The sequence below is a fragment of the Frieseomelitta varia genome, unplaced genomic scaffold, assembly GCF_011392965.1.
Source record: "Frieseomelitta varia isolate USP_RPSP 00005682 unplaced genomic scaffold, Fvar_1.2 scaffold_976, whole genome shotgun sequence".
Lineage (NCBI taxonomy): Eukaryota > Metazoa > Arthropoda > Insecta > Hymenoptera > Apidae > Frieseomelitta > Frieseomelitta varia.
Window position 1 is genome coordinate 14,950 of NW_025110785.1, and position 27,902 is coordinate 42,851.

General features: G+C 27.5%; 9 protein-coding genes and 1 non-coding gene across 16 annotated transcripts in view; 6 read left to right on the top strand and 4 right to left on the bottom strand.

Moving 5' to 3' along the window:
- Window positions 1-43: 43 nt before the first annotated feature.
- On the bottom strand, window positions 44-116 carry Trnar-ccu. Its single transcript has one exon. It is a non-coding gene; the product is annotated as a tRNA-Arg (tRNA).
- Window positions 117-333: 217 nt separating this feature from the next.
- Window positions 334-2,936, top strand: LOC122538225 (polypeptide N-acetylgalactosaminyltransferase 35A-like). Its single transcript, XM_043672121.1, has 7 exons — window positions 334-483; window positions 558-900; window positions 1,006-1,687; window positions 1,776-1,893; window positions 1,973-2,461; window positions 2,549-2,680; window positions 2,758-2,936. Exons 2-7 carry the CDS (start codon window positions 558-560, stop codon window positions 2,917-2,919), a joined length of 1,926 nt encoding a protein of 641 aa, XP_043528056.1. The 5' UTR covers window positions 334-483; the 3' UTR covers window positions 2,920-2,936.
- A 2,088-nt stretch (window positions 2,937-5,024) lies between these two features.
- LOC122538253 (transcriptional adapter 1-like) lies at window positions 5,025-6,736 on the top strand. The gene is made up of 5 exons (XM_043672183.1): window positions 5,025-5,237; window positions 5,467-5,503; window positions 5,605-5,814; window positions 5,907-6,419; window positions 6,499-6,736. Exons 1-5 carry the CDS (start codon window positions 5,167-5,169, stop codon window positions 6,628-6,630), a joined length of 963 nt encoding a protein of 320 aa, XP_043528118.1. The 5' UTR covers window positions 5,025-5,166; the 3' UTR covers window positions 6,631-6,736.
- A 274-nt stretch (window positions 6,737-7,010) lies between these two features.
- Window positions 7,011-9,199, bottom strand: LOC122538251 (AP-3 complex subunit mu-1). The gene is made up of 9 exons (XM_043672178.1): window positions 9,013-9,199; window positions 8,631-8,815; window positions 8,321-8,555; window positions 8,079-8,238; window positions 7,888-8,001; window positions 7,648-7,827; window positions 7,415-7,573; window positions 7,274-7,324; window positions 7,011-7,208 (listed from the first exon to the last, which is right to left on the bottom strand). Exons 1-9 carry the CDS (start codon window positions 9,045-9,047, stop codon window positions 7,074-7,076), a joined length of 1,254 nt encoding a protein of 417 aa, XP_043528113.1. The 5' UTR covers window positions 9,048-9,199; the 3' UTR covers window positions 7,011-7,073.
- A 131-nt stretch (window positions 9,200-9,330) lies between these two features.
- On the top strand, window positions 9,331-12,797 carry LOC122538247 (conserved oligomeric Golgi complex subunit 5). The gene is made up of 14 exons (XM_043672167.1): window positions 9,331-9,497; window positions 9,567-9,659; window positions 9,744-9,868; window positions 9,951-10,170; window positions 10,254-10,396; window positions 10,467-10,733; window positions 10,826-10,946; window positions 11,010-11,127; window positions 11,201-11,341; window positions 11,410-11,790; window positions 11,878-12,003; window positions 12,074-12,182; window positions 12,266-12,487; window positions 12,594-12,797. The coding sequence occupies exons 1-14, from the start codon at window positions 9,458-9,460 to the stop codon at window positions 12,777-12,779; spliced, it is 2,292 nt and encodes a 763-aa protein (XP_043528102.1). The 5' UTR covers window positions 9,331-9,457; the 3' UTR covers window positions 12,780-12,797.
- A 23-nt stretch (window positions 12,798-12,820) lies between these two features.
- On the bottom strand, window positions 12,821-15,227 carry LOC122538249 (inversin-B-like). The gene is made up of 10 exons (XM_043672174.1): window positions 15,078-15,227; window positions 14,707-14,878; window positions 14,484-14,606; window positions 14,270-14,390; window positions 14,097-14,202; window positions 13,875-14,009; window positions 13,472-13,818; window positions 13,159-13,381; window positions 12,900-13,059; window positions 12,821-12,858 (listed from the first exon to the last, which is right to left on the bottom strand). Exons 1-9 carry the CDS (start codon window positions 15,147-15,149, stop codon window positions 12,910-12,912), a joined length of 1,449 nt encoding a protein of 482 aa, XP_043528109.1. The 5' UTR covers window positions 15,150-15,227; the 3' UTR covers window positions 12,821-12,858; window positions 12,900-12,909.
- A 609-nt stretch (window positions 15,228-15,836) lies between these two features.
- LOC122538254 (probable phosphatase phospho2) lies at window positions 15,837-17,277 on the top strand. Of its 2 annotated transcripts, none has more exons than XM_043672184.1 (2): window positions 15,837-15,968; window positions 16,462-17,277. In XM_043672184.1, the coding sequence occupies exon 2, from the start codon at window positions 16,462-16,464 to the stop codon at window positions 17,206-17,208; it is 747 nt and encodes a 248-aa protein (XP_043528119.1). In that variant the 5' UTR covers window positions 15,837-15,968; the 3' UTR covers window positions 17,209-17,277. The 2 variants fall into 2 exon arrangements, with proteins under 2 accessions (XP_043528119.1, XP_043528120.1); XM_043672185.1 differs by having other exon boundaries at window positions 15,892-15,962.
- Window positions 15,967-23,601, top strand: LOC122538248 (zinc finger MYND domain-containing protein 11). Of its 5 annotated transcripts, none has more exons than XM_043672169.1 (8): window positions 15,967-16,157; window positions 21,035-21,445; window positions 21,500-21,845; window positions 21,932-22,245; window positions 22,449-22,481; window positions 22,595-23,095; window positions 23,162-23,344; window positions 23,428-23,601. In XM_043672169.1, the coding sequence occupies exons 2-8, from the start codon at window positions 21,050-21,052 to the stop codon at window positions 23,548-23,550; spliced, it is 1,896 nt and encodes a 631-aa protein (XP_043528104.1). In that variant the 5' UTR covers window positions 15,967-16,157; window positions 21,035-21,049; the 3' UTR covers window positions 23,551-23,601. The 5 variants fall into 5 exon arrangements, with proteins under 5 accessions (XP_043528104.1, XP_043528103.1, XP_043528105.1 ...); XM_043672168.1 differs by lacking the exon at window positions 15,967-16,157 and adding an exon at window positions 17,870-18,151; XM_043672170.1 differs by lacking the exon at window positions 15,967-16,157 and adding an exon at window positions 17,872-18,151 and having other exon boundaries at window positions 21,515-21,845.
- A 947-nt stretch (window positions 23,602-24,548) lies between these two features.
- LOC122538255 (protein LZIC-like) lies at window positions 24,549-25,788 on the bottom strand. Its single transcript, XM_043672186.1, has 3 exons — window positions 25,291-25,788; window positions 25,050-25,185; window positions 24,549-24,957 (listed from the first exon to the last, which is right to left on the bottom strand). The coding sequence occupies exons 1-3, from the start codon at window positions 25,389-25,391 to the stop codon at window positions 24,616-24,618; spliced, it is 579 nt and encodes a 192-aa protein (XP_043528121.1). The 5' UTR covers window positions 25,392-25,788; the 3' UTR covers window positions 24,549-24,615.
- Window positions 25,789-26,490: 702 nt separating this feature from the next.
- LOC122538246 (eukaryotic translation initiation factor 4 gamma 3-like) overlaps window positions 26,491-27,902 on the top strand; it is a 41,718-nt gene continuing 40,306 nt past the window's right edge. For both annotated transcript variants that reach the window (XM_043672162.1, XM_043672163.1), the window contains exon 1: window positions 26,491-27,264. In XM_043672162.1, the coding sequence (XP_043528097.1) occupies window positions 27,078-27,264 (187 nt within the window). In that variant the 5' untranslated portion in view covers window positions 26,491-27,077. The remainder of the gene's footprint in view (window positions 27,265-27,902) is intronic.

Below are 27,902 nucleotides of genomic sequence, written 5' to 3' on the forward strand. Positions count from 1 at the left end.
TAAATATTTTTTTACAAAAGTAAAAAATTGTTAAAGTTATTTTTACCCCTGGTGGGACTCGAACCCACAATCCCCGGTTTAGGAGACCGATGCCTTATCCATTAGGCCACAGGGGCTGGTAGAAGAAATCTTCTTACATCTCTGTATTATTCTTCAAATTTAGAAATAATTAAATATTGTTAATAAATTAATATGAATATAAATATTATTCCTAAAAGATTTACATTTCTTTATTCTGCATATATATCTATGCATATATCACAAAATAATTAGAAGTCAATAATGCAGCTGTTACCTGTAAATTCCAAGATGGTGACACACATTTTGTAGTAATTTGCTGTGTATTTTTTTTAAACTTTAGGATATTCGAATAATTAGAATTTAAATAGAGTTAACAAGGTAGTATTTCAACATATACTGGAGTATATAATTTTTTATTTGTAATAAATTGTTTTTCATAAAAGTAGCTTTTAATGAAAAAAGGTTAGTAAATACATAGCTCTAAAGAATGCAGCTTATGTTTATGAATATTCTTTATCGTTTTTTATTGTTTACAGATGATGTCAACAAGATATGTTTCCTTTATATCTGGAATAATAATAGCCTCGTTAACATGGGCTTTTAGTCTATATCTTTATTCGAAACTCTCTCAAAGTACTAATACTGTAAATCCAACAATGTTAGTATTAGAGAATTCAAAGTTAGGAAAAGAATCCCAATTTTATCGTAAAACTTACAACAATCTTAAATTCCATAATAATTTAATTGCTCACCATGACAAACAAAGTATGATTGACAAAAATACTTATAACTTAAGAAGAAGTAATTTTAAAAATAGTGATAAACTATTGCAACAATTGCAACCTGTGCCAGTAAAATCTGCTGTTACATTAGGACAAGGTATGTTGAGAAAACTTTAAATTCTTGATATATTGTTTTTTAATATTGTTTATCATTATTATCTTATATAGTTATATTTGCAAAATATATTGAATTTATTTATAGGTTTAGATGAATTAGGTATGGTAAGAAACTTTGATGATCAACGAAAACGAGATGAAGGATATAAGAATTATTCCTTCAATATATTAGTGTCAGATAATATTGGATTGCATAGAGAGTTGCCAGATACAAGGCATAAATTATGTGAAGAACAAAAGTACTCCTCCAAGTTACCAAATGCTAGTATTGTTATATGTTTTTATAATGAACATTATATGACACTTTTGAGATCCTTACATTCTATTATTGATAGAACTCCTAAAAATCTTTTACATGAAATTATCTTAGTAAATGATTGGAGCGATGACAAAGCTTTACATGAAAAAATTAAAATATATTTCATTAATAATTTCAACGATAAAGTGAAGTTTTTTAAAACAGAAAAACGAGAGGGATTAATTAGAGCAAGAATGTTTGGTGCAAGAAAAGCAACTGGACAAGTTTTAATTTTCTTAGATAGTCACATAGAAGTAAACAAAAGATGGATAGAACCACTTCTCTCACGAATTGCTCATTCAAAAACCATCACTGCCATGCCAATTATTGACATAATTAATCCAGATACGTTTCAATATACTGGTAGTCCTCTGGTACGAGGAGGTTTTAATTGGGGTTTGCATTTTAAATGGGATAATGTGCCAGTTGGTACATTTGTACATAATGAAGATTTTATAAAACCTGTAAAGTGAGAATATATGTATATTTATTCAGTTAAATGTGTATTTATGTAATAATCTTGTCTAACATATACATTAGCAATTATTATTAAACAGATCTCCAACAATGGCTGGAGGTTTATTTGCAATGGACAGAGAATACTTTACAAAATTAGGAGAATATGATGCTGGTATGGATATCTGGGGTGGTGAAAATCTTGAAATATCATTTAGAGTAAGATAATTTATTTAATATCATATTTTTAATTCACTAATATGCTTTTTATTTCAATAGTAATTTATATGTTTTTTAGATTTGGATGTGTGGTGGAAGTATCGAATTGATACCGTGTTCGAGAGTTGGACATGTGTTTAGAAGAAGGAGACCATATGGTACATTTGATCAACATGATACTATGTTGAAAAATTCATTACGCGTCGCGCATGTTTGGTTAGACGAATATAAAGATTATTTCTTAAAAAACGTTAAGAACATTGATTATGGCGATATTACGGAAAGGCTAAATTTACGAAAGAGATTAAAATGTAAAAATTTTTCGTGGTACTTAAATGTAGTATATCCTGAATTAGCATTACCAGATGATAACAAAAATAAATTAAAAGATAAATGGGCAAAAATTGAACAGAAACCAATACAACCTTGGCATTCTAGAAAAAGAAATTACACTGATCAGTACCAAATTAGACTTTCTAATTCAGCATTATGCATTCAAAGTGAAAAAGATATTAAAACAAAAGGGTCTAAACTTATTTTAGCGCCATGTTTAAGAATTAAATCTCAGGTGACTAAGTATTATAATTATAACACTAATTTAATTGGATACTCATTTTGTTAATGTATTTCCTTAAATTTATTTTAATTTTTATAGATGTGGTATGAGACTGATAAAAAAGAATTAGTACTTGGTCAAATGCTTTGCATGGAAGGAAGTGAGAAAATTCCAAAGCTTGGAAAATGCCATGAAATGGGCGGCAATCAAGAATGGCGTCACAAAAATACTGTAAATATTTATTTCTTATTAGTTTCTTAATGATGTCAAATTAATTTATATTCACTGAATAATTATATTTTGTTTAGAATAATACACCTATATATAACATGGCAGCTGGTACATGCTTGGGAATAATGCGGGGAATGAAAAGTACACAAATTATAATGGATTTATGTACTAAAAAAGATACAAGCTCCATATTATGGGATTTGGTACACTCTAAAATTTTTTCAAAAGAAATTAGGTGACACTAAATAAAGCGAACATAGTTGCACAAATAAAGGATAAAAAATAGATTTTTAGATAGAAAAGAAATAATAAAAGAATTATATGTACTCATAAATTTTAACAAACGTTTGTGATATGAAGTAGATTATTATGAAAGTTCCAGAATTTTTATATTGTTTTATATATTGTATTTCTACAAAATTATTTTACATCATAAGAATAAAATAATACATTATTTAAAAAATGTATAACGAGAATTTTTTTTTTAAAGAATTTTATATACAATTTTTAGCGAGTTTTAGATATGTAACAGTTACTGCAGTTAATATTTTTTTTTGATGAAAATTTTTTTTTTCTGAAAGTGATAATGTGAATTATATATGTGTGTCTGTCCTTGTCGCACACTGTTGCTCTTGTCTACCGTGGCTATATGTTTGTCCTTGTCGCACGCTATTACTCTCCTTGTCTCTCGCAGCTATATGTTTGTCTTTGTTGAACGCTGTTGCTCTTCTTGTCTACCGCGGCTATATGTCTGTCTTGTCGCATGCTAGTGCTCTCCTTGTCTAGTGACGCTAGACAAGGAAAGCAACAGTGTGCGAGAAGGACAACCTTCGATCTATTGAAAAAAAATTCAACTTTTTACACAGACGTTTTTCCAGGACAAAGCACACATAGAATGAAAGCGAGACGCCTAATTTAAAGGAGGCATATAAAAAAGTTCGCAAATTATTCCTCTTAATTAGATTTTTCTCGTAATTAATGCGAACTGTCACAAAATGGATATTGTGGCGCCATCTAGCGGTGACTCAGTGGTACTAATTTAAAAAAACATTCTGCATTTTACGGCTCAAATGGGGTATGAAAAGAAAGCTAAGGGTCTAATTAGGGTAATATAATCGCCAAAGTTCACAATTCACTTCGCTAAATTAGGTTTTTTCGCAAATGAAACTGTTCACTTCACTGTTTTACGGGGTTGTAGTGATTACGATAATTTAAATTTATATGTATATCACAATACTACAAATAAATAATAACTCCGTAATTAATTTTAGTTGTTTATATAAAAATATTATCAATATAACAAAATATACAATTACTAATAATTTAATGAAGATTACATGATGAAAGTTAAATAACGAAATAACGAATGAAGAATTTCTACTATGGCTACAATATATATAAGTGTCAGTAAACATTTCCATGGTAGTAATAAAATTACTAACAATTTTTAAATATTCTATTGTTTACCGGAAATACGCATCTCGACGGAACGATTTAATGAACATAGATGTCGTTGATCTAAATTCTTTTCGCACAATTTTTCATTCAGTTACGGCCATCTGACAAAAAAAAGTTTAGAACAAAAGTTGAACGGTATAGGGTGTACTGTAGATGTCAATAAAAAATATTTCGAAAACTGTTTGTTTTCATAGCTAAATCAAGGTCACTTTGGATTAAACAAATAGGAACACATAATTTTTTTTCCACCGTTTTGTAGAGAACATCGAGATGAATTCAAAACACATATTACATGATATTTTTATTAATATGTTATTCCATTTGCAGTAATGGAAATCGTTACTTCAGAAGGTTTCGTTGCGGAAATTTATCTCTGTAGACTTTAGTAGCTTGTCGAGAATTTCTCTTGCATTCGGCAAAAATTAACAGCATTTCAACTCTCTCAAAATTAGAAAAAGAACACATTGTTGCAAGCGATTACTTTGCACCAAATATTGGAAATATGAAACAAAGGAACCGCAATGAAACTATAAATAAATTCTAGTCCTATGTTTATATTCAATAATCTGAGATCAACTATATTTGCACTGTCTTAAAATCAAATAGGACAAGAAGCTAAATGTTTTCTCTTTTTATTCTACCATATATAAATACAATTTGTAATTAAGTAATGTTTATTTTTTATTTTTATTATTTTTTAATATTGAGATTTACATTAAATATTCCATATAAAACATTCAAAAATTTCAAAAATGTATAGTTTTAAATATAATTATATATTACATATATAAGAAGCATTTGTAAAAAGTCAGTATAAAAGTTTTAATTCAGAAACTTGATTGTTTAGAGCAATGTTATGAAATTATACAAAATAATTATATAATTATATATTCAATATAAAATTTTATGAAAATATTAAGAGTGCCAATGCAATTAAATTAAAAATATTAAAGTATACACAAAAGCTCTAAGACTCGCATTGAAATTGACTGTATAGGTTATTTTATGTAAGGCCTAATGCTTCAGAAATGACAACATCGAAAGAATTAAATTTAGCTAGAAAAAGTCTTGTAGCTTCGCTTGGTGAAAATGCAAAAGTGTAAGATATATTTTAAGTTTAATGAAAAAGCAAAAATTACATTGTAAATTTGAAATATCCAGAAAAAATACATAATGTTCATATTAAATTATTAATATTTTCAGAATTTTTAATTATTTAAAATCATTACAATCTTTTTAATTTTTACTTTGTTTCATGAATAAAATTAAACTTTCTTATATTAAAATATAATTTTCAAAAATGATTACTTAAAAGATTTTATTTCCAGGTACTTTGAAAAAATGAAGCTATGGTTTCAAATGAAGGTACTTGATGTTATATATTAAATAATACTGAGATGAGATTTAATATTTTGAAATATTTTTACAATATTATAAATATCATTTATAAAATATTATTGTTTCAGACAACAAAAGAAGAATTTGATTGTGAAGCAAGAAACATCATGACAGAAGATCAAGTTCATCTTCACAATGAGTTTCTTCTTTGTTTATTTAATAAAGTTAGAGGTTTAGCTGCTGCCACACCTACACGAAAATTAGATCGAGATAAAGCTATAAAAGAGAAAAGGCTAAGATTAAAACGAAAATATAAAACTGATAAATCAAATTTTGAGGTATATGATTAGAATCAATTTATTTACTTCTCATGAGACATTAATATTTTTTTTATAAACTATAATCTTATTTTTATACATTTTATATTTAGCCTGCAGATATGTATGTTGAAGTATTAAGTCAAACTTCATCACCTGTTGGAGATGAACCTATTGGAGCAAATCGTTCCAGTGCTCAAGAACTTGTACTTCCAGATAGAACTTTTGTTTTAGCAAGATTAATGCTTGCAGCATGGGAAAATAATATGGATGGAGCAGAAGAAAATACTGCACATATAGTTATAGCAGCTACACAAATTTTTTTAAAGAATATTCTTACAGCAATATTTACGAGAAGGAAAGGATATGCTGTTAGAGATAGTTCATTTATTTATAATATTGGAGAACCAGTACCTAGTTCATGGAAAAGAAATTCTACTCATATATTAAGATCATCAGATCATACTACAACAGAAATAATAGATCCTTATGGTCAAGTACCTATGATAAAACCAAATATTGAAGAAGCAGAACAAGCCACAGCTTTTACTTATGCATGTTCTCCACAGACTATTCCACCTACACTAAAACCTGTTAATACAGCTGATTTACAGCATACACTAAAGGTAAAGAAACATTCATTAAAACTATTTAAATGATGCTTAGTATTTTATGGTTTAATATCTTTATTTTATTTTTATACAGATGTATAAAAATCTTGTTAGTAATCATACTATTTATGCAACTAATATGGAACGGTTATTTACATATGCAACACATCCAACATGGGAAGATCTTGAAGCTAAGAAATTATCATGTCATCAGCCTATAATGTAAATATTTTTTAAAGTAATTTAAGGTAGAAATAAATTAAAGACTTGTGTATTATCTATGACACTTTTTTATAAAATATATTTTCCTAATAAAATTAATTTCAAATTAATTTGAAGTGTCTAATCATATTCTTTTAATATTTTCTTTCTTTACAAATATTTTTTTTTAGTTTAATTTCTCAATTTCATTGACATTGAATATTTTCTTATTGAATTATTAATAATATAGTACTCTTAGAAGTATCTACATTAGAAAGCATGATATTTCACCATAGAAAGCGTTAAATTTTAATGAAAGTTTAGTGTATAATACAAATACAAATAAAAACTAAATTAATTCGTTTCATAAGATTTTATTATTTTTTATTTCTGATTATATATATGCTCTTGAAATTAGTTTTATGATTAATATAAGAAACAGTTTATATCATTTTACATTATTTTTATTTACATCCTAATTTGGAATTTTCCAGCTTTGGTAATATATTTAACACCTTTGAATGGTTTATATTTTTCTCCATACATGTCCAATCGATTAACTTTTAAACCAGAAACTGCCAATTGATTGATTGTAAAATGAACCTGAAATAAAATAATTATTAAATTTCATTCCATACAATAGTAACACATAATACATATAAACATACATTAATTGCAGGATTAGATTCCATTACACTGGCAGAGTTCTGAATAGTAATCTAAAAAATTAATTGTTTTAGTTATATTGTAATTTCTACATAACTGCTTACACTTTAAACAATTATTTCACAATTATATAATTATTTTACCGAGCCTCTCAGATTTGGTAATTTAGAAACATCTATTCTTCCAATATCCCATAATAGTATTTTGCTAACAGGATCAAATGAGTACTTTCCTTGATTTGGAGTTAATGTACAATTTAAAACTATTTTTGGCATAGGAATTTCTAATGTGACATTTTCGACCTAAAATATGCATAACAAAATTATATCAATTTTTATATTTTCGCGTAAAGTTAGAAATAAACTATAATACGTACAGTTCTACCAATAGTTTGCTTTGGCCCAACAGTTATGTCTAATCTGCCACCACCTAATTCCTTGAGACTAATATTATGTCTTACATATATTGGAATTGCCACAATACTTTGTGATCCTATGTGATAAGAGAGAAGACGAAAATTTCCATCTGGCGGAATAAAGGAAAGTATACGTTCTGACTGAAAAAAAATTTTTATTAATAATTCAATTATGAAGTTTAAGCTATTACTTGTCCTTACCTCCCATCTTTTAAATCTAACACAAGGATGAAAACTGACATCATCAAATAATCTGGGATTCATAAAAGAAAGTGTTAAATCTGGCATACCACTCAATTTTATACAACAGTCAATCTGTAATTTAAACAACACATTGTAAATATTCTTATTCAAATATAAATCAGCATTGATAATATTAGGTAAAAACATACATATCCTTGAATTTCTGCAAATACAGTTGCACCAGTTCTGTCAATAATAGCGTCAACTTCTTCCACAACATCAAAATATGCTTCATTATTTGTATATTTAACACCAGTACGTCTCCAAGGAACATTAGACAATTGTCCACTTGGCAATGTTGCACTAACGCTATAATTTATGTGTGTAATTAAATATATATTTCAAGTTTTATATTTATATTTTATCTTAAATATACATTAAATATGTTTACTTAGATTTTCCTGTTACAGTGTTTGCAATAGTTCTTAATATATTTGGTGGTTTAATAAGTTCCTTCAAAATATTAGATTCTGTAGCTAATGGGAAGCCATTATCCAACATTTCATCCAGTAGTTCATAAACAACCACATAGTTTTCTTTTATGATAGTTTCTGTACATTCACTGAAATAGTCCTCAAAAGTATCCACTACTCTATGTAAAAATTCTATAACGAATAATGGTGGAACTATAAAACAAAAAAAAATATTTGGGATCTATTATGATTAAAATCAATTTATTAATTTCAAGTCATAATAAATACCTTCTGTCATACATACTGCAACAAAAAACATATTACAACGATATATACTAATGAGATAATGATGAGGAGTAGCTATTACAGGTGGTGTATCTTCAGGAGATAAAACTCTTCGCTGTTGATCAAAGAAATAGTCACACAATGACCGTGCCACTGCACTTTTCCAATGCTTTTCCATGAAAACATCTCTAAGGTTAATTAATACTTTAAGTTTATGAAATTTAGAAAATATTCGTTTGTAAAAATTGTTTAGTTACGTGTAAAAACTTTTGACACATATACAAGTTATAATACATAAATTTGGATATGTGTAATATGTATCACATGCAGATTTCTAACCAAATACTTGTCAAATATGTATCTTTCTCTGTGATTTAATACTTACCCTGATGAATTGATAATAAAAAGGCTATGTATCATTTTTTACAAGAAATTATTCTATACAGTTCACTGTTTAAATTATTTATCAATTTTATTTTAATACTCTACATATACTTGACGTATGTTTCTGTATTTACAAATTATACTAATACTGATACACCATTCGCCACGGACTTACGTTTATTATCCATACATATATAATTGTAACGAAAGTATACAAGTGTAAATTTCCATTAGTAAAACTTTAGTGTAAATAATGTGGTATAAGTAATAAAAAAAATATATTAACTAATCAATAATAACCAATTGTAACAATAAATAAATGTAAGGTTTAAAACACAAAGTAATTACAACCTATAAATTTTACTACCTACGTGTCATTAATTATCTTTTACTTTCAATTTGTATTTTTATTATTCTTAATTCTAAATCTATCCATATTCTAAATAATGGATGAAATTACAAGTTGGGAAGATATAGAAAATGATGGTAATTTATTCAACATTTTTTTATCAAACTGTGTATTAGAAATATTTTTTTAAGTATTTGTTTTTTTAGAATTTTTTAAGCGATTTTTTAATGGTGAATCCAAAAAAGGTGATATCAATCAAGTCCTGTCAGTAGCACAACAAATAAATAAACTAGGACAAGGTAAACAGAAAAATTATTATACCTCTAATATAAACTAATGTTATAATATATCGTAATGTATATATATATATATTTTTCATATAGCCATTGAAATATTGAATGCCGAATTACAGAAGCAAGTATTAGCTAATCATGAAGATTTATTGTCACAAGCAACATGGGTAGAAAAATTAGAAGGTGTACTTTCAATAATGCAATTACATGTTCAGGTATATACGCGTAAATACATTTGTAAATATATTGAAGAAAATAAATATTGTTTCAAATGAAACTTAAATATTTGTGTTTTAGAGCCTTTTATCAGCTGTGGAACGTTTACGTGGAAAAATTATTGATCCTTTTAATAGAATTGAGACTCAAACAATTGTTTTAGCAAGACTTCATGAAACTTCTGATTTACTACGGAGAGTAGCTAGAATGCAACATTTATCAAAACGTTTATGTTCTCAAATGACAAATAATATGCAAGGTCCAGATATCATAAAAGCTGCAAATAGCCTTCATGAACTTGGTATAGTAATTTATATTTAATTTCATATTTTGCAATATAGAAAGATATATATATATAAGAAACATAATAATTTTGATTTATAGAACAATTAATGATGGATACAGATTTGAATGGATTAGATGTTATTGCTGATGATCAACAAGTTGTAAAATCTCATAGGGCAACAGTACAAAGAATAGCAACTCATACTTTGTCTCAAGGATTACAAATGATGGATAGAACTAAAGTATATGAGTACATATTATTCTTTTAGACACTACCTTTCCAATCTATTAATTATAATTAATAATAAATAGGTTAGTACAGCTGTACAAGTATTTCAAAACCTTGGAATTGTAAATGGAGCTATAGATAATATTATAGATTCTGCCTTGTCTGAGATTGAAAAAATTGCTTCAGAATCATTAGATGTAACTTTAGCAACAAATCAAGATCTTGGGAAAAGGGCAGCACCTGGGCGAGCTGCTATTCCTTCTCCAGGTTTTTCAGGAAATTTACGTACACGAATTTGGGATAATCTTGAAAGACTTTTTCAAGATACTCTTTATACACACTGTTTACAAGTAATTGCAAAATATTCCTCATATCTTTCTAAATTCATTTTATTCATAGAAAAATTCATATTTGCTAACTATATACTATTGTTATCTTGAAGATTGAACTATTACAAAGAATACTATTAGAACATCATATAAAGGGATTAGATGAACTATCACAGACATTTTGGAACAGAGTAAACACTCTACTTTCTAAAGTATTGGTTGAACGTGCACAAGGTAAATATCAATTATTATATTAAAATCTTCATTCGAATAAAAATATCTCATTTATATTTTTAGCCTCATCATTTGTAAAACAAGCATTAGAAGGCGAATATCCAAAATTTTTGAGAATATTTCTAGATTTGAGAAAACGTTTAAAGGAACGATTACAGAGTATTGGTATTTACAAAATTAAGTAAGTAAGAAGACGTTTAATCATGTCAAACAATTTAACTTGCATAATACAAATAACATTCATATTCTTCCAGTCACGATGTATTATTACCATTTGAAAATGCATACTTATCTCGATCAGTATCACGTCTACTAGATCCAGTGCACACTATGTTTTCTGGAGAAGGATTGCCTTCACAGGATGAAATTGATAGTCTTATACGTACAGTAACAAAGTAAGTTAAGATAGATTTTTAAATTGCTATATCAATTTTCATTTCTATAAATATCAATTTTTTTGCAGTGAATTAAGTGTCTCTTTGGTTGATGATGGTCTTTCAACAATAGTTGCTCGTAATGTAGGGAAAGCTGTAAGACTTTTTTGCTTAAAATGCGAACAAGGATTATTTGTAGGTGGAGAAGCTAGTCAAGTAATTGATTCTCCAACCACTGTTCAGCAAACAAACGTATCTCTTGCAAACCTACTTTACTATCTTTCTAGTCAAGTAACTCGTGTAATAGCAAATTTATCTGGTCTACCATCTGAAGGAAGTTCAGTAATTTTTGTAGCTCTTAAAGAAATAGATATATTAACAAAAAATATATTATCACCATTACTAGCGTCTATTAATGATGCAATTGAAAGTATTATTTTAACCATGCATGATGATGCAGAATTTCGAGAGTAAGTAAATTAAATGTGCCTAAAGTAAATATATTTTTAAAATTATATATATATATATGTGTGTGTGTGTGTATTTTTTCTATATAGTCCAAGTAGTCCTGTAGGAAAAGAAATTAACTGCTCACTCTATATGCGTGAATTGCAAGGATTTATTTTACGTTCTGTAAATACATTTCTTATGCCATATAAAAATCAAGCGGTAGTTGCTGAATGGTAATAAAAAATATAATCATAACTTTAATAATGTATTTTCAATATAATACTGAAATTAATTATCTTTTAGTTGTAAATCTGTTGCTTCACGATGCATTGAACTTTTCGTAAGACATGCTAGTTTATTAAGACCATTAACTGATCTTGGAAGAACCAAACTCATTGTTGATTTTAGTCAGGTATATTGTAATATATATATATATATACATACAGTGTCACGTCGAAATTTTAGATATAAATTTGAATCTTTTTTTTATATTAGATAGAAGTAGCTGTTGCTCCATTATGCAGAGGAGGGCAATTGGGATCATCAGAACAACAACAATATAGAACATTACGAGCACTAAAAGCATTACTTCCACTTAGTCCTGATGAAATTGTCCAGAAAGTTTTAGAAGGAGAAGGAGAATGTGGTGTACCTCGTTCCCTCGTTCTTTTACACTTATTTTCTACAGCACCACCAGAATTGGTATCTCCACATCAGGTATAAGAACTATTATATTCATACTATTATTTTTTAATGAGACTGAATTATTCCGAATTTAAGAGATTTTAGATTATTATTAATTTATTAATTATTATTAATATAGAGTACAAGTTGGTCTGTGGGTCGACTATCTCAGTGGATGGATAAACATCCAAATGAAAGAGATAGATTAGCTTTCTGTAGTGGACCACTAGAACGTTATCACTTAACAGTCAGACAACAAAATCTTCCAACATTCCACCCATTATTTCCATTAATGAAAAAATTAGCTGATTTAAATGAACATTAAAATTTATATTACATAAGATGTATATTTATAGAAAATATTATATTCTGCATGAATAACTTAAAAAAAGCAAATATATAAGATATATAAATCATATAATATATAAGAATTCTAAACAAATACAATGATATTTTCAATGATATATTAATTTCTGAATATGTATTGTTTTAGATACATATATCCCTACAATTAGTGTAATGCTTAAGAACACAGGCCAATTTATGTTACGTTTCTTTGGTCCAATATAAATTGCTGGTATACCAATATCGTTTTCTTTCTCAATCTGTGTTAATAAAATATATTTTAATGTTTTCTCTTTAATATACCCAATATAATAATTCATACCAATATATAATTCAATAATATAATTATTCATACTTACCTTTTTAGAAAGTGCTTTTATTTGCATAAGTTCATTTTTCAGAATATTAAGTGTTTTTTGTGTCTTTTTAAGCTCTTGCTCATAATTAGATATTTGCAACTTAGTTAAGTGTACATTTTCACTATTTATCTTTATTAAACTATTTTTAATATGCCGAAAACTAGAACCAATGATAGCAATTTGTTTGGATAATATGCCTAATGAAATTACGCCATTATATAATCTAAAAACGAATATAAAGTTAAATTTTCTTCATTCAATTTTACAAAAATATGTTATAGGTAAATATGTATAAGGTAAATACTTTACATACGTATAAGGTAGCGATTTATTGACTGCACCAATACTTTGTATACTCCATTTTTTCCTATGAAATTTATCAAGGCATTCTATAAATTGCATTCTATGTGCATTAATATCCATTCCTAAACGACATAAATCGTTTTCATTTAACGTTAAAAATGTCTTAAGATTTATACCTTGAAAGATATGAGCATATTTTTCTAAACTCATTCCATATAAAAGTGTATCTACATCAGTATCTACAGTTTGATTATCTATATTAATTAATGACGGAAAAATATCTTTCCAATTGTATATTTTAGATAGATTATAAATATTTGTTGATTCTTCTTCATTAAAATTTAATAATGACAAAATCTGTAATAATTAATTAAAATTATATTGTGATTTATAATGAGATAATATAAACTTACTTTATCATATCCTTTCATAGAAGCTATATCATATGCAGTTAACTTATTAAAGTCAGCCAATGTGATGTCTGCTGCATTTTCTATTAATATTTTAACTATTTCTGGTTTATTAGCTATTGTTGCATACATCAATGCCTGCAAACAATAAATTACTATATCACACTGAACAATAAATAATTATTACTATTATCAAAAATAATTTTAGCTATTAAAAAAACTTACAGTTTGTTTTCTATTGTCAAATGCATTAATATTTTTTACATATTTTATTAGTTCTATTATAAATTCTACTTCTTGTGACTTACAAGCAAACATTAAAGGAGTTTGTCTACAAAAATATTAATTAGTATTTATTAAAATTGAGTGATTTATTAAAATATTATATTACAAAATACCTTAATTTATTGCTTGCATTTGGATCAGCACCTGCTTCAATTAATACTGTTAAACACTTTATACGTTGTTCTGTTGTTTCTTTAATAGAATTGCATAATGCCATTAATGGTGTATAGCCATCTAAAATTACATTATTCAGAAATAATATAAAATGTTTAAAAAATTTAATTTCAAACAGGTGATAACAAGTAATAGAAAATTCAAAGTAAATACCTTTATGCTTGTTAACATCAACTTCATTGTTTATAAGATACTCAATGATTTTTATTTGTGCATTAACAGTAGCATACAAAAGTGGAGTCCATCCGTTAAGCAAAAACTTATTTATATCATTTGCTACGTATAATTATATAAATTAGTAAAATACATATTTTGAATAAAGTATTTTTTAAAAACGTACTACAAAATATAATTTAATTCACTATAAAGTAATTACATTCAAGATACTTAATTACAATCTCTAATTGACCCATTGAACATGCATTTATCATCTCATGTTCATTAATTTTTTCTTTATCAATATCTCTTTTTGTATCTTCATGTTGATTAAATGTATTCATGTTTTCTGATAAATTGTCCTGTGTGTAACATCTAGTTGTTTCTGAGTACTGTATAAAGTATAAAGTTTTAAACTTCTCATTAATAAAAAAAAATCCATTTTATATTAACTAAATCAAGTAACTTTTCCTCGATTTTTTCGTTTTAATATTTTTAAAAAGACTAATTATTTTTATTATTATAGTGAAATAATAAAGTGCCAGTTAAAAATTGTAGGTTACATATAAATATATGTATATACTTTCACACCTTTTCCGTAGAAGAAAAATCTTCATCACTCTCCGTTTCACTATCTGATATTTTAATACTTCTTGGAATCATATTGTTTTATCCTAATAATACAATATATAAAATATAAAGTATTTTAATCTTAATTATAATCTTATAAAATTTGAAAATTTTTCGTTCTACGCATGAGTGTAGAATTTATGTATATATTATACATATCGCTATACGTACACTATATTATTTTTATCGTAGCGTATTTTATGAAATTTGATAAAAAATGTATTACTAATAATAAAAATATGAAATATATACCAAAGAAATTAAAATTTTCTACAAAATTTTATTTTCAAAGTTCTTTTAATACGTAAAACTATTATCAAATATTGACAGCGCATTTTATAATTACTTATTTATTGATCATTTTATAATCGTTTAGTTAATTATATTAATGATATAATTATATCAATCTTTTATTATATATAAAGAACTACATGTATTAATTAATATTTGTATCATACATATATAGGGTAAACTTTTAATTATATTATAAATAAAGTATAAATAAAATTTATTCGTAATTGAATTAAAACTTATTTTTTAATGTGTAAATAACAGGTAAATTTATAATAATATTTATATTTTGAAAGTAACAAATTTGCATAAAACATATAAAAATAATTAACTATTCAAAGCCGTATAAATAAATATGGAAGGAGTAACAGATTCCCATCTATTTATTTTGATATACTAACTATGCTAACCTATGAGTCTACATTGTAAACTCTACACATACAAGTGTCAGTGTACTAACAATAAATCTTCAGTCTTCAGACACCTGTCTGAGAGTTCGGTTGCAAATTTTTCTTCTCCATTTGTAGAACGTATTGTCCAGATTACTTAACCTATATAAGCGTCAGTATATTTGGATATACATTAATTAACACGGTTTCTTTGTTAATAATTCATATTGTCCAAATTATTGAATCTATAAACGTCTATCATCGGACAAACACCTATCGCGGGGTTTGGTTGTAAACTTCCCATTCTTAATTTGCATCACTAAAATTGCAGTTTTATGTATGTTTGAAAATTTGGCTAACAGTAAGTAACAATAGTGTAACATTTTCAAATAACCTGCATAACATATTGATGTAACCCTTATATTTAAAACATATATTTAACTACATACTTTTAATATTACATAATCTTGCGTATTAATCAACAAAATAAGAATGTTGATCTCATCTTTCAAGGATCAAAGTGATTAAATTGTACACTGTGAAACGTCCCAAGCCTCGAGCCATCTCGAGATAAAAGTCAAATATTGTTGTCGGAATGTTCGAATCGAACATTCGAATCTGATTAATTTTCCGGTTATTTTTGTAATGTATTTGTATTTTAATAGATGGATCGGTCGGTACTTATCGCATTTGACTTTGATCATACGATCGTCAATGATAACACCGATATCGTGGCTCGAAAACTATTACCTAAGGAAAAATTCCCAGAGAGCATTAAGGATTTGTATCGTTGTAATGGTTGGATCACATATATGGGGAAGATATTCGAGTTGCTTCACAGTAATTCCATCGACATAAAGCAAATCAAAACCGCTATTACTAACATACCTGCTGTACCGGGTATCGAAAATCTCTTGAAAGAATTGCATTCCCGAGGTTGCGAAATTATTATCATTAGCGATTCGAACACGTTTTTTATTAACAAATGGTTGAAAAGTAGAAATTTAAATTACACTGTCGCCGAGACATTCACAAATCCCGCGGTAATCGATAACGATGGTTTGTTGAAACTGGACATGTATCATGTTCAAAATTCTTGCAAACTGAGCACCGTCAATTTGTGCAAAGGGCAGATTTTAGAGGATTACGTTAAAAAACGAAGCAACGAAGGGGTACATTTCGACCGAATAGCATATGTCGGTGATGGAAAAAATGATTTGTGCCCGATGTTACGCCTTTCCGAGCGTGATATCGCATTTCCGCGAAAAGATTATACGCTTATGAAGATGTTGAACCACGATGAAAATAACCAAATACCAAAAATAAACGCACGTGTGTTCCCATGGAGCGATGGTACTGAAATTTTAAAAATATTAGAGGAAGAAATTGGACTTTCCCAACCTTCTTTGTAATTTTGACAATAGTATTTATTGATTTTATCTAATATTAATTATAATCAATAAAGAAGTATTGCACCATTATCGATCATCTTAACATAAAGTAATATTGTTTGCAATCCCCTTATAAAAGCACGTATATAAAGCTTCCTTTCGCATCGTTTACTTTAATAAGAAAAAAAAAAAATTCAACGGGAATGATATTCGAGATAAAATAATTATTGCAACAATGTATTCAAAACGAACTGTACTTAACGAAATAATTTAGTATATTATCTTCTATACATGTAAACATTATATCGCACGTTTCACAAAATGAAATAATATTACGTGATTATTAAATTAAAATTTTTAATTGTATAACGACAAAGGAGTGTGCGAAATTTTATGATTACATATTATAAATATGTATAACTAAAAAATTGTTTTCGGAGGATACATTCTCATAAGATTGATTTTTTAACATCATTAAACTACCTGAAAGTTATTATTTACAAAAAATTATTTTTAATACGAATTGAATAAAAATATAGATAGATTGTACGTACAGTATAAAAATAAGAAATCGATTACTTTTACTACATCAGAAATAACATTTAAATTCTGAAATGTCAGAATTATACGCTTTATGTATATAATACGTATATCATGTTTTACTATTAGACTACAAATTTGAATAATATTCAATTTTGAATCGCAATATGCGCACGCATTGTTAGGGTTAGGTTGAACTTATGACGTGCGCGATCTGTGCAATATAGTTGCGCGTCTTCAACGTTAATTATTGTCTTATTATTGCTTGCGGGCGTCGGCGAAAATTTTACTTTTGGCTTCTCAATGTACTTTATGGAAAAGGGGAGAAACATGAACTGATCGTTAACTGTAATTCAAAGTTGAAATTATTATTTGCGATCTCGAAATAACAGCGTACGACCAGCTAGTTAGTGTATCAGCTTTGGTAAGAAAATTTAGATTTCTACAGACGAAAAGAAACTTTAATTCCTGCTTATAATTACATTATCAAAGAAAACAATGAATCGAAGTAAAAAAGTAGTAAATTTATTTACATTTCAATGGTATTAGACATTTTAATAAAAAAAATGTAATCAAATCAAGTTTTAATTAAATTTAGATCATTTTAGCTGAAAATCTAATTACAATGCCTTATTATCATAACGCCATTTATGTGTAAAACTGAAAATATACCAAATGTGAAGTTTTTGGTATAAAGTTACATCAAAATGTTTTTCACGGAAAGAAATTACCTCGGAATGTAAAAATTGCAGTAGGATGAATACTATTTGTTTTTGTAGCACTCATATTCTTCTCTTGAAGCTTAATCATTTTAAGATTGAAAACATTTCGTATTGTATTGAATGCTGTACCAACCAAATAAGTCATGGTTAATAACCATTCTGGTATATATAAAACTGTAAAAACTTTGATTAAGTATTCAAAAAATAAAGGTGTCCATAATAATATCCCACTTAGTAAAGACATTTTGATATTGTCGAAAAGTTGTAGCGTGTTTATAGCATATTGATTTAACTGATTCATATTTAATTGTATTTTTGTCTCATCGAATGACATACTATATCTATTGTCTTTATAGCTTTCGTTCCATTTTTTATTAAAGTTTTCTTTGCGAATTTCTGTTAGATCTAATTCATTAAAATCCATTGGCTTCTGTGGATGAAGGTTTTCATTCAAACATTGAGAATCTTGTTTCAAAGTAGGTCTTTTGGAACTTATAGGAACATCAAAATATATTTTGTTAATTTCACTTGTGAGGTCAGATTTAGAATTACTTAACAGAATTTTATTTTTTGCTTTTAATTTTTCAAGAATAATTTGACAATTTCGTTTACCATGCTGTTGTAAAATTGAAGAGAACAAAATTGGCAAAAAATATATTATAAATACCATCATAAGCAAATGTACCTTTAGAAATTGAATTGATATAAAACATTTATCCATTGTATATATTTGCATTGTCTTTGATGTATTATCACTTTTGTAAATAATGGTTTTGATATCTGAAAAAATTTCTTTTGGTTTCGACTCTTTCAATTCTTTTGTCTGTTTACTATTATACTTCAGCCCATTTAACATAAATGGTATATTATATTTTCCAGTTATGTTCATAAAATTATTTGTAATATCTTCGCTTCCAATAATACCTGCTGGTGATCTTCTAAAATTTAGTTTTTCTGTGCTATTTCTATTAATTTCACCATTGTAAATTTTTTCTTTTAATGTATTTTTCAAAAAATTTGTCATCAATAATCTTTCATTATCTTTATCAGTATAATTGCTTTGCTTATTACTTTGTAAGTTTGTATTATTTTCAATGTTGATTAGATTAAATTCATTTGTAGTATTGTTATTTTGCTTCATATCTTTTGTATAAGTATCCAGTTCCAAATAGTTTGTTATATCTATAAATTCAGAAGTGTTATAAGAGGTTGCATTAGAGGAAATAGTAAATGTGTTATTCATTGCAGAAAAGACTAGATTTTGTATTTTTGATATTATCTCATTCACTTGAGTATTGGAAATTTGTAATGTTACATCCTCTTTGTTATTTATATAATCTTTGTCTGGAATTGTATATGTTTCAATATTGGTATCCTGAGATGTATTTGTAGTTTTGATATTGTTGTAACAATCATCAAGAAAAAGTGTACTTTCAATAAAACATTTTTTATTTTCCATGTCCTTTGTAGGATTTATATTATATTCAGATAAGTATAACAATCCCATAATAAGGATAGGTATAATCCATTGACTTAATACAAATATGGTAGTAATTTTTTTATCTTTCATCATTTTGTTACATTTAAACATATATAAAATATTCTTCATATATTGTTTGATCACTGAAACTTTTTTGGATGTTACGGAATCAAATTGCATTTCACTGTTATTTGTTGTAGTATCATCTTCACATGATATTTCTTTAGATTGTAGAAATTTGAAGCACAAATTTTTAAGATAAAATACATTTAAATTGCTTTGTGCAGAGAATATCAACAAAGACACAAATGAATTTACAAGTGGAAAAAATAACATTCCATATTTCATTATTGTATTTATGATATTGCATTTTGGAATTACATTAAAATTATTATCATATACAATGGTATTAAATTTTTCTATAAAGCTTTTAAGTTTTATTTGTTGATTTTCATTATTATCTTTTATATTCCATATACTATCACTCATAGGAAAAATATTATTCATTTCATTGCGTTCAACATAAGTAATGTGTATCATACAATTTATAAATAATATACTTGATATAAACATGGAAAACAATACATCAGACACTGACAAAATATATAATGGAGTATCCATCCATTGTTTATATTGTTTTTTTAGTAAAGTTATAATTGTGAGAACACTAGATAACAGCAATGTGCATGCACATACATTGAGTATTACAAAATACATATTCTTTATTTAGAAATTGATTATAACTTTTTATATTTTCACTTTTTATTATAACTATTTGCTTTTATGTGTACCTTGTGCAGTTTAAAAATATACTATTTAGAATTGCTGTTGGATACAAGTATTGTATTTTATTTTAGTACGTTGTGTTAAGCTATAGGGGTATCTTAACTCTTAAAGTTTAGATATAACAAGCATTGTAACATGAGGGCATACTGATTATGTATATATTAATAAATGCTGGTACAGATAAATTTCACATAAATTTGTGTAACAAATTTTAATATGCTTGAAATTATATAAAACAAAATATTTTTGCAAAATAATTTAAAGCATGTACAAATGTACAATTTGCAAAAGTTCAATATTCGTTCGATGTTTGTTTCAGTGCTTGTCTATCATCATGTCCATTCGTCGTAGGACTGATCCTTTCATGACACAACGAATATGGGATGCTATCAAAATAACTGTACATCAGAGAAGTTTACCAAATAATGATCGCATGGTACGACATTTAGCTCGAGTTTATGGAATTACAGAACAAGAGGCCCAAGAAGAATTAAATAAAGCAGTATATGATGGACTTGTTAATTTAAAGAAAGTACCAACAAAAAATGGTATAGAACAAGAGAGTTACAGATTACCATCAGATATTATACCTAATGATGGTCACGATTGGTATTGCTACAAATGTCAAAAAGCAGGAACTGTAGAATGTTGTCAACAATGTCATAGAGTTTATCATCCTGAATGTCATGTAGCTAGTAACATTAAATTGAAAATATGTAATTTTTGTGAAGTAAGTATATTGGATTAGACATAGAGATCAAAACATTATTTACCAATAAAATAGCAATATTTGTTACAGAACATAAATAATGATACATATCCGGACAAAATTGATCTCAACCACATTCTGAATTTTACTTGTGGTCATTTGAAAGCAAAATTACCACCAGAAATTACAAATCGTACTATCGTTTTTAACAATGATCCTATTGTTACACCAAGTAATAGATATTCAGGCACAACTTATACTAGTGAAGGAGAAGATGCATGGCGTCCAGGTGTTCTTATAAAACACCACATGGACTTGGCAATCATGGATTCAAAAATTAAGAAAAATGAATATAATAATCTTGCTGAGTTTCAAGCTGATGCACACAACATACTACATAATATCATTGTATATCATGGAGGTACATAACCAGAAACTAATTTACAAATTAGTTTAAATGTAAAAATTTGATAATTGCTAACTATTCGACTATGTATATTTATTTAGCTCATAGCATAATAGGAGAAATGGGTAATACAATGTATCAAGATTGCTGCTACGATCTTCAAGAAATTCGCCGCTGTGCCGACTGCTATAGGATATCAAATGAAAAATCAGAGAAACTGTGGTTTTGTATACCCTGCAATCCACCACATCAATTAGTTTATGCAAAACAAAAAGGATACCCCTACTGGCCAGCTAAAGTGATGCAAGTTAACGGCAATATTTATGATGTCAGATTTTTTGGAGGTCATCATATGCGTGCCAACATCGAACAAATGTTCATTCGTCCGATTACCACCAGTCTGCAAAGTTTACAGGTAAAGATAAGTCACAGAATTATCCGGCGTTCAACGCGAAATTGTCACGCGAACACTGTGAAATTCTGGGTTTAGGTTACACGCCATTTACAATGTATCGTATCACTGACACAATAGAAGAGAACTGTTGAGAGAAAAAGCAATTTAGAAATTGTTGTTGCACTTAGGTATATTATTATCTTAACAACGAAATTCTTGCATAGCCTTCGGAAAAAGGAAAGTGGAAAGAAATGAAGGTATGCACATACTATGGCCTAAAGTGTACAACTAATTTCTCACCACTCTGTTTCATTGTGCAATCAGAAGAAAATTAGCCTTTCTTAAAACGTGCACAATTTACCTTCCATAGATAAAAAGATCCACTGCTTGGAACAGAGCATTTGATGAACTGAAGCATCATCAGAATTTGCTGCTAAAGTTGGGCAAGAGCATCGAGGATTTGAACATCGACGACGGTGGCGAGGGTCCAAAACCAACTAAAATCCGAAATATAGAGTCATCAAGTTCAAAAAATACAACGGGAAGTCCAGGCAAACAACTTTTTAAGGATTTAAGGGTTAAAGTAGAACGTCTCAGTTCGGATGGTCATAATGATGTACCACCAAACCAGGAAGAAACCGTACATAATGAAAATTCTTCAAAAACTAAAGCTAAAAGCGAAGAAAGACAAGTACCCTGTTTGCCAGTGGCAGAAGATGAACCTGCAAGAGAGATATGCAGTACGTGTCCTCAAGGCTTGAAGAAAGAAGGTTCTCAAGAAGATATGGTTACATCTAGCTCTCAAGAACCAAGAACAAAATGTGTTCTCATACAGACGGAACAAATACAAACAGAAACAGTACCTGCAAAGGTATAATATTTAATCATTAATTGATTGTGTTTATCATGTATAATTTCATAATATTACACTTTATAGATAAAAAGGGAACGGAGAACATCGGAGCAACCTACCACTACAGCATTGGAAAAGCTACGTCGTGAATTAGAACTGGAGAAATGCAAAGAATTGGAAAAATTACAAGCCGAACATGCTAAAGAATTACGACAATTAAAAGATAGACACCAACAAATTATATCGGAAATAAAGAAGAAACAATGGGTAATAATCCTTTAATATTTTTCTGATTTACACATATTCTAATATTTACTTTGTATATATTTTAATATCTACCTTAATTTTAGTGCTATAATTGTGAAGCTGAAGCAATATATCATTGCTGTTGGAATACCGCATATTGCAGTACTGATTGTCAACAAGTCCATTGGCAGCGTGAGCATAAAAGAGTTTGCCGACGCAAACGTTAGATTGAGGTGCAATAAGTGCGATGATATTACAAAATTTATGAGAAAGAAATTTCTGTATTTGTAAAAAGAGGAATACTTTGTAGAATCATATTAATATATTCTTGACGCTAATTTCACATACCATGTTATGAGTTTCCTACTTAAATGAAAGCATTTCTAATATGTATGCAAACAAATGTGAATGCTTTGATCTGTAATTCTTGTAAGTCTTTGTTTGTAAGTAAAAAAATAATCTTTATATAATCATCTCTGATCATTATATATTTGTTTAAAATTTCAACAGTTTTAAATATTGAGTTATTTTAATTATTTACTGGAATATCATATACTTAATGTAAAATCTTGAGGTGTTGTATGAATAGTAAACTTATACAACTAAAGCAAATTTATTAAAATTTTACTTCAATAAAATATATAACTGTGTTTAAATTTATTGTTTAAAATATTTTTATATAACATAGGTATGTATAGATATTAATAGTGATATTCGAAATATCATAAATATATGTATTCTTATTCTCGTAAATAACTTATGTGAAATATGACATGAAAATAAAACAGACATATTTTATATACATTATACTACAATATTATAATGCAATAAATAAATGCGAATATGACTTATAGTGCACAAAATACATTAAATGATAAAGCTGTATATTTGCTTAACATATGTATATATTTTAAGTTTTATTTATAAAATTGAATTTATACTGAAAATTGTTAACATTTTCAATCTTAAATCATTAAAATTTAATTAAAATTAATAATAAAATAAAGATTCATGAAATTAAAATAGAAAACAAAATTTTCATATTACAACCAATTCACTTACAATAAGTGACAGTACACTACATTTAAAATTGAAAATACATATTTCAATATGTATTTCTATACATGCTGAGTTATCAATATTGTCTATATATTATTTGTAATAAATTATTTAACTTTATGAAATCATATACTATTAATTCAATCTTTTTTCACAATTATTTCTCCAATTTATATGAACTATCATATTTTTAATAAAAAGTAAGAAATTTTTATAAAAATATATTTCAAAGTTTAAATATTTTGAATTCTAACTTCATCACCTACTGCTGCCATAGCCATTTGACCCTTATCTATATTTTCAGTTACTTGTACATAACTTGTTGTATCAATGTTATTAAGCATTAATTTTTCCAATAATTGTAATTCTTGAGGCTCCAATTTTTCTCCAAGCTGTCTCAATGCATTTAATACCTCCGCACGTTGATGATCACTGGTTTCTTTACTTAGTTTTCCAAGTTTTACATCACAGTCAATTTGAGCTAGTCGTTCTCTAAGCTGTGATGTCTCGCGTTTTCCAAACATTCTGATGACAGCAGGAGTCTTGAATGCTTCGCTAATTGTTGCTTGAATTGCCTAGTTAGAATTGTAAATACATTTACAATATTTGTAAAATTTTATAATTCATTATTTTTTAATATTAGAAAATATCTATATTTATAAAATACTAGTTGTATTGCACCCAGTTGATCAACTAATGTCGTGTCACCAGATATCATTCTTTGCAAACTTCCATTGAATTCTTGTAAATCCTCTTTTGTGAGTTGCATAGCTTCTTCATAAGCAGCTGCATCCAATAAATTTCTATAATATATAATAATTTTATGGAAAAACATCAATTCCAAATAAACAACTTTATAATTTTTTTAAATATTATAATTTTAAGAAAATGTAATTCAGTAATTATACCGGTTTTCTTCTATATCTTCTAATTGTTGTACTAGTCTGTCCAATTGTGCTTCTAAATTTTTTCTTAATTGCTCAGTTTGCGCTTTACCGCGAGAACTCATTTTTTAATATTGAAATAATAATAATCAGATAAATTTGTGACAAAAAGTAAAGGAAACGTGTTGAACGGTCCGAACTATGCAAAGTAAAATTACGGTTAAGATCAATTTTTTAATATTATCAGAAATTATTGTGGCAAATTTATCTAACAATTTCTTAAATCATTTTATATCTACGTATTTGTATCACATATGTGTGTATCCATATCATTTTTCATACGTATTGCTGTTGTTTAATTATTTGTCAGCAATTTAATTATTTTTTGAGCTTCAAAAATATATTGTGGTTATGATATTTCTATAACCATTTAATGTACAACTACACTAAACTAGACCAATAATAGATGATAAAAATGTAATAATGTTAAAAATGTAGTAATTTAATCCATTAATAGTAATTATTAGATATAAAAGCAAATATGTGTATGTATATGTAGCTGTGTGTATATCTAGTAAAATATGATTTTATATCTAGTAAAATATATATATGAATTAATGTATTTGTTTGGAGAAATATGTTGATATAACATTTACATTTAAAGTCGTAACATTTTTTTACACGATTTATCTTATTTTATAATTATATTAGTTTAATAGCAAATTCATATATATTCCCGACATTAAAGTAAAATTAAATTAAAATAAAATATTGCAACATTCAAAAATGGTTTAAATTTTATTATTAAAAGTAATTTTTATAAAATACGTTGTTTGTCTAGGTACATTATTATCTAAATAATTTACTTGGGCCAACAACCAATCAAATAGTTATACGACTGATTCTATATTCATTGTGTAGTTTATGCCAAACATCTGATTGGTTGCTGAATAATTTTTGTTTCTTTCCGTTACCACAAATCCATTTGTATCGTTTCGAAAAAAATAATATTTTTTGCATAAATTAATTAATGCGCATATAATTGTGATCTACAATTAAATAATTTGAAAATATTATTTATCAGCGATTTTTTATTCATATCGAATGGTTCGCCGCTTTAAATGTGTAAACAGAAGATTTTTATATTGCCATTATGAAACGTTATATAGGAAATGGAAAGAGAGGCGTGCTGTAGTGTGCTTAATATATCGTGCGCGTCGCTTCTTTTTTCTTACAAGAAAACAAGTTATTTAACGCTATTTAAGCGTTACTTTAAGCAGATACAACGACCTATGTGCGATTATTGGCGACAATAGCTTGTTAGCAGTTACGAGAAGAAATAAATGACCGTGCGCAGTTGAATATTGCAACCGCGCGCGAATCCGAGAGAAAAAAGAAAGCGATAGACAGCATAAACACTTTTTGGTCGAATGTGCCAACGGAGAGGAACAGCCTGCTGAAAAATCGTGTAATTTGTCGGCGTGAATGCAAACGGAGGCATATTTCGATGAAAAAGCGGAGTATGGAGAAAGTGGAGAAATAGTTTTGCGTATAAATTAACCGTGGTTGAAGTGCGCGCGCGTGCATCGTGTGCCATCAGTTCCGTACGGGTGACCGAACGTTTATCATCATTTTACGTTACTACCAATTTTTCAGCGAAGTTTACTCTGAACAAGAAGTTTTTCGACAAACGTAACGCTTAAATTTTGCACGTGCAAAAATAACGTACCTATGAGGACCACAGCGAACCACATAAGGCAACAAGCTTTGAAGGTAGTGGAGAGTTTAAAGAAAGGAGGTCTACACTTGCGATGAGCATGCCAACAAAAGGGAAACATCACCACCTGCCCCAACATCACCATCATCCACAGTCGCATCATAATCCGGCACAGCATCAACCTCAACTTCTAGTGAACGTCAATCAGCCGAGTGTTCATTCGCCTCAAACCTACAACACCGTGGTTACGACAAACACACCGCGTTTCGTACCGAATGCTGGTGAGTACATAGTCACATTATTGCAATTTTATCTTCAATTTCGCTTGATTTTTTATACGTATTGGCATGTGTCTCTTATTTATTGTATATGTACGCTTTTCTATACGATCAGCTTTCAATATGTTCGTTAAGTGGAAGAAGGTTAGGTTTTGAGGTTAGGATTACCATGCGGTCCATGTGGCTATCCATTAAGGATATTCCGTAAAAATGTCTACGATAACGCGTTTATTTTCTATCTCGTTATTTTATTAAGATGTTACTGAAAAAGTAATAAAATTAATTGAACAAAGAAAGCAGCACTTGTATGCAAGTCGATTAATAAATTTTTTATAGTTTGTATATTTCTGGTCTAAAAATAATGCATTGATGTTACTGTTATTTAGATATTTAATTTAAACAATTTACTTTTCGAATAATTTTAACAATTCATTTATGTTACTATATTTATTATAACAATATTTTGTGAGTAATATTTAAATTCTGTTGATGCAATAACACGTTGTTACAGTTTCATTATTGCATACATTTTGAAATACGTCGGACTCGGTTATCACTTTTTTTAAATTATTTAATTTTTTTTAATATGGTTATTGGACTTTATATACCTTCATATGTTCTGTATCAAATTATTTAATTTA